This window comes from Balaenoptera physalus, assembly GCF_965194825.1.
Source record: "Balaenoptera physalus genome assembly, chromosome: 2".
NCBI classification, from domain to species: Eukaryota; Metazoa; Chordata; class Mammalia; order Artiodactyla; family Balaenopteridae; genus Balaenoptera; species Balaenoptera physalus.
Window position 1 is genome coordinate 1180677 of NC_138883.1, and position 5724 is coordinate 1186400.

Below are 5724 nucleotides of genomic sequence, written 5' to 3' on the forward strand. Positions count from 1 at the left end.
GCCCACCAGCTCGGGCACCAGCTGGGCTGGCTCAGGGATCCCGGAACCACCAAGGGGCCAGGCCCGCCCAGCCGCCCAGCCAGCCTGACCCCCTTGGCCCTCTAGACATCAAGCTGGGCTCCACGGGGTGGGGATGGGGGCAGCAGGCGCACAGCCCCCTCCCAGTCCTGCCCACCTCTGTGAGGGCCCATCCCGCCCAGAGGGAGGTAGGGGTACAAATGAGGTGTGGAGGGAGGGGAGAGGGCACAGGGTGGGCTTGGGGAGGGGAGGGGGGTGGGAGAGGGGAGGGGAGGGGGGTGGGAGAGGGCAGGGGAGCTGGGGTTGCCCCTGGATGCAGGGGCACAGGAAGACCCGGAACCACAGGATTGGGAGCCTCAGATCTGAGTCCCAGGGCCTGTGGGGGCTCAGAAGGCACCCCAAGCGAGAAGCCACGAGGCCTCTCACCAGGTCCCAACCTGCATCCTGCTCCCTGGGACTCCCCTCCCCCAATTCAGGGTTAAGGGGGTACAAATCTGGGGAAAGAGTGTCTGTCACCTGTCCACGGCCCTGCCCCAGTCCCCTCCACCCACGAGGCACAGCAGGTGGCATCTGGGACAGGGCTCCCAGAGTGCCCACCACCCACCTGGGTCCCCCCCAAGACCAGCAGCGCCCCCAATTCCCACACGCACTCCTGTCCCCAGGAATAATCACGGCCGTCTCCACCTGGGGTGGGCTTTATTACCACTGTCATTGAGACGATGATGAGAACATGGGAAGACAGCACTGATTTCCAGACCTTCACAGCAGGCGGGCACGTGCACACAAAACCTCCCGCGGAACACTAAGCATCAACAACTGTCCTCTGGGCACCCAGAGCCGCCCCCCAGGGGCAGGACAGCAGTGACCGAGGGGCAGGAGGCTGAGCCGCCCGGGAGGACCCACACAGCAGGCTCCACCCGAAATGCATTTACACGCACCTCTGCTACACGATGGCACACGATTAGCGTCTTAAATATACTCGTGTGTGTATGTATATCTATTTTATCTGAACCGCGTCAGCTATTAAATGTAAAACTGACCTCCTCTCTGTACATTAACTTCACAGTAACTGTTTGCAAAAGACAATGAATCCAGTGTTGATAACTCAGGGCAGGCTTCCTGCCCCAGGAAAATAAATTTCTTCCCCGGTGGAAACTCCTTGGGGAAAACCAGGCCTGATGCTCATCTCCCCGCTGCCTGCTGGGGTGGGCGCGCGGCTGCTGGTCCAGCTCAGGCCCCGCCTTTGCTGGACACAGGTGCCCACACAGGCAGACTCACACTCACACACACTCACACACACACACGGAAATCCGATCATGAAGCACATCATGCCAAGCGTGAGGTCCCACCAGCCCTTCCAGAGGTGGAGGGGGGCCAGGACAATCAGAAGCGGAGGGCCCCTTCCCCCAGCTCTCTCTCTGGTCCGCAGGCCAGTTGCCCACACACCGGGAGAGCCGAGGGCTTGCAGGGAGATGGTCCCCGCCTGTCCACCTGCTGCAAAGGCCAATGGTCTTCTCACTCCAGACCAGGCAAACGAATAAATACGACATCAAGTGTTGTCAGGGGCCGAGAAGATCATTTAAACTTGAACTCTGACCTCAGCACCACTTCCAGTCACAGCAGAAAGAGCCCATGCAGTCTGGGGAAACCAGGAACCCAGGGGGCTCTGCCACCTGCGGGACTCCCAGAAGCTGGGGCAGCCCCACCCCTGCCCACCCCCTTGGGTTCCAGCAGCGAGCCCTGCTGGGTGAGCCGGCAGGGGAGGCGGGGCGCCCCCCACCAAGCACAAATGTGGCGGCCTTTTGCGTCTCAGGGGCATCAGCCCAGAGGCCCCCCCCCCCACCGCCCCTCCTCGCGAGATGGCTGCTTTCACCCAGGCCCCACCGTAGGGAAGGGAAACGCTGCAAACACGGCTCCTGGTAAAGAGAGCAGCCCTCAGCCCCCCTGCTCAGTGCTCTGGAAATGACCAGCAGCTCCAGGGAGACCCTGAGCAGGCGGAGAAGTGACCTTCAAGGTCAGGCCTACCGTTGACCTGCGATACTCAAGGTGGGCAGCTGCGTTCCCAGCCCCCTCAGTCCCACCCTGGGGAGGCTCAGAGGCGCCCTGGATCCTGCGCTCAGGCAGGGGAGCGGCACGGCCCATCACCCACGGGCAGACATCTGGCAACCTCCGGAGGCTCCTTCTGTATCTAAAGAGAATCGTTTCCAAGTCCCCACTTTCTCTGCCCGCTGATACGCTGCGGTCAGGGTCGAAAGCTCTGGAGAGCCTACCTCCCACCCCAGTGCCTGTAACTCTGGAGCCTCGCAGCTTCTGGCTGGTTCTGCTCCTGCCGCCCTGGGGTCCCTGCTGGGGCCTGCACCCCCGTCACACCAGCTGTGCCCTGCTGGCTCTCACTGTGCCCGGGGCCTCCCCTGCAGGGGCTTCCACTGCCACCCGCCAGGAGTAGCCTGTCCCATCAGAGCTCCCTGGTGGAGGCTCACACTGGCAGCATCTGTGAGCGGGCATCCGTCACCGAGCGCCGTGCCAGGCTCACAGGGTACCGCTGAGCCTGCTGGTGAGCTGGTCAGGAAAGCCCCGGGTGGAGGGTCAACGGGCCTCCTCGAGCTGCGGACACTCCTTGGAACTGGCTGAGGGGATGGAGAGGAGGGCGGTGTCTGGTCAGGGCACGTCCAGGAGCAGGAGTGAGTTGGCGGAGGCACAAGGCTGGAGAAGGGCTGTCCGTGGGGCTCCCAGTCGGCCCAAGTCTGAGGCCGCGTTCCCAGGGCAGCAGGGGCTTCACCTGCTGAGCTCCGGCCCCTCACACTCCATCCGCCCCTCCTTCCACCCTCACCCCTGCAGCGAAGGTCACACCAGCAGGGACTTGACCAGGCCACAGTGGAACTTGCGGACGTGGCGGTAGAGGTCCCCCGACTGCGTGAAGCGGCGCTCGCACCAGCGGCAGGCGTGGGGTTTCTCGCGCGTGTGCACCACGGCGTGGCGGCTCAGGTTATGCGAGTACTGGAAGCTCTTGCCGCACTGCACACACGTGTAGGGCTTCTCGCCCGAGTGCGTGCGCTCGTGCCTCTTCAGCGTGTAAGTGCAGGAGAAGGTCTTCCTGCAGAGCGGGCAGGTGGGCGCTGCGCCGTCGGGCGAGAGCCGGGCGCGGCCACCGTCCCGCTCGCGGAAGTGGGCGCTGAGGTGCAGCTGCAGCACGTGGGCGCTGGGGAACAGCTTGCCGCACAGCGGGCAGAGGCAGAGGCGCCCGCCCGGCCGCAGCACATCCTCGATCGCCCCCCGCTCTGCCTCCAGCTCCAGTTCCCCACTGCCCACTTCGCTGACCCGCAGCGGCTCCAAGCCCCCGGCCAGGCGCTGGGCTGCAGGAACACAGGGCGGCTGCAAGGGGCTGTGGGGGCACCGAGGGCTTCTGCTGTCCTCTTGCTCGGACAGTGTGTCTGGCTCGTCCTTCACGATCGGCTGCGCCCCTGGCTGCATCCGGCTGCAAGGGGGTGTCTGGAGGACGCAGGGTGGGCGGATTGGCTCCCGCCTCGGGCCAGGCTTCAGCGACAGGTCCAGGGCCCGGTCTGACTCGCCAGGAGCCTGCCAGGGGGGAGGCCCCAGTGCCAGTGGAGGGCGGGTGGCCTTGACCCCAGCGGGAGGGAGCCTGGTCTTCTGGGCGGCTGGACAGAGTACAGGGGACCAGTCAGACAAGGGGCCTGGGGGCTGGCCAGGCAGCTCTGCCCCAGGGGCAGGCGTCTCCAGGGGCAGCGCGCGCTCCTTCTCCCGGAGCCTGTTCTTGCAGACCTTGACGATGTCGTACATGTGCAGGTAGCTGGCCGCGGCCAGGACGTCCTCGACGGGCAGGCTGCGCAGGTCCAGGCGGCCCTCGTACATGAAGTCCAGCAGACGGCCGAAGGCGGGCGCCGTGACGATGTCGCCGTTGAGCCGCACCGTGTCGCGGCTGCCCGCGGGCCGGTCCCTGTAGAAGAGATGGAAGTAGACGCTGCACGCGGCCAGCACGGCGCGGTGGGCCGGGAAGCGCGCGTCGCCCACCAGCACGGTGCAGTCGCACAGGAAGCCCAGCTCACGCTGCTGCCTCAGGCGGCCCAGCAGCCGCCCGCCGTGCTCCGGGAACTCCATGCCGCCGCGGTCATCACCTGGGCACAAACGGGACTCCCGTGAGCGCGCCTGGAGACGCCGCGGCCGCCGCTCGCCCCCAGTCGCCCGACCAGCCCTCAGCCCTTCCCGGGTGCGGGCAGCACGGGGAGAGGGGCGCGGGGCTCCGCGCGCAACTGCCCGCCTGGAGCCGCCCTGGGCACCTGCCCGGAGCAGGAAAAACTCGATCGAAAGTAAACAGGAGCCGCTCCGCCGCGGGGGCGGGTCCCGGGACGCGGGCGGAGGGGGCCGGAGTCGCGCGAACCTGCGCGCGTCCCCGCCTGGAGTGCCCCTCCCCGCTAGGGCGCCTCTGAACTTCACTCCGGGGCGGCCGCCTGCCGCGTCCCCCGACGCCCGAGTCGCCGCGGCGCCGCCACCCACGGCCCGCGCCCCCGCGCCGCCTCCAGCTGCTGCCCGGCCCGCCAGATGCAGCCGCCGCCGCCGCGGGCCCCATTTATGGCAGCGCGGCCGCGGGGAGCGGGCCGGCGGGCGGGGCGGGCAGAGCCGGGTGCCCGCCCCCCGCGCTCACCTCCGCCGCCCCGAGCTCCTCTCCGGCCGCTGCCCGCGCCGCACGCCCTCCCCGGTGCCGCCCCGGCGCGCGCGGAGCTGCGGGCAGCGCGCCCCGGCGGGGAGGGCGCGGGGACGGGGAGGGCGCCGGGCGGGGCGCGCTCCAACTTGGCTGGCCGGGCAGCACCCGCCGCTTGCCCCGCCCCGGAGAGAGCGAAACTCTGGGCGGGGGCTGGAGGGGGCGGGCCGAGGCGACTTCCCGGAGCGGCGGAACCGCTGAGGTCACCCACGCCGCCCCTTCCCTGTCCGCCCCGCCCGGCCGGGCCCCGCGCGCCGCCATCTGGGGCGCTGGGGTGGGAGGGGACGCGGGGCGCGGCGCGGGGGGGGGGGGGGAGGGGGGTCTCTCGCGATACTTGCCGTCTCGTCCTCAGGGTACCCCCCCCCCATGGGGTCCCAACTGCGCCCGTCTGTTAAGGGACCCCTTCCGAGGACCAGCTCCTCTCCCGGCCAGCGCTGGAGCAAGTCACCCGAAGGCACAGACGGGACACGGCCTCCTGCCACCTCGCGGGGCGCCTGCCCTGGGATGGAGGAGGGGGAGTGGGAGGTCGTAAATATGGAAAAGATGACACCCCCTTTTCATTGAAAGCCTCGTTTTGAATTCAAGTTAATTTAGCTGGGACCCTCTTCCAAACACTCAGCCGGGTTCTCGACCTTGGAGTCTTGAACAGAGAACTCTCATCTTGTCAGCCCACCCAGCAAAGCCTCTGCTGGGAGCCAGGCGCCGAGTGGTGTATTGGGAAAGCACTGGGGGCTGGGCACGTCCCAGAAGAAGCGATGGGGGTGAGGGAACCATCGCGGTGATGGAGAGAGAGGGAAGTGCACCCAGAGCCCAGAGCCAGCGGGAAAGCGGTCAGGGAGAGGAGACACCTTGGAGGGGCTGGGTTGGCGTCCCCCGGGCTTGGTGATTCAGGTGCGAGGGGACACCCAGGTCTGCTGCGTGAAGGAAAGAGTCCGAGAAAAACGGAAATGACTTTGGAGATGTTGGGGCCCCTGGGTTGGGGTGTGCTG

The 5724-nt window shown here is 67.6% G+C and overlaps 1 protein-coding gene across 2 annotated transcripts; it reads right to left on the reverse strand.

Moving 5' to 3' along the window:
• Window positions 1-697: 697 nt before the first annotated feature.
• ZBTB42 (zinc finger and BTB domain containing 42) lies at window positions 698-4928 on the reverse strand. 2 transcript variants are annotated; one of them, XM_082449540.1, is made up of 2 exons: window positions 4679-4928; window positions 698-4151 (listed from the first exon to the last, which is right to left on the reverse strand). In XM_082449540.1, exon 2 carries the CDS (start codon window positions 4132-4134, stop codon window positions 2863-2865), a length of 1272 nt encoding a protein of 423 aa, XP_082305666.1. In that variant the 5' UTR covers window positions 4135-4151; window positions 4679-4928; the 3' UTR covers window positions 698-2862. The 2 variants fall into 2 exon arrangements, with proteins under 2 accessions (XP_082305666.1, XP_082305667.1); XM_082449541.1 differs by lacking the exon at window positions 4679-4928 and adding an exon at window positions 4415-4652.
• Window positions 4929-5724: the final 796 nt, after the last annotated feature.

Bases quoted from the DNA above. Each gene is read 5' to 3' on its own strand.
- ZBTB42 (XM_082449540.1), bottom strand. From the start codon at position 4,134: ATGGAGTTCCCGGAGCACGGCGGGCGGCTGCTGGGCCGCCTGAGGCAG.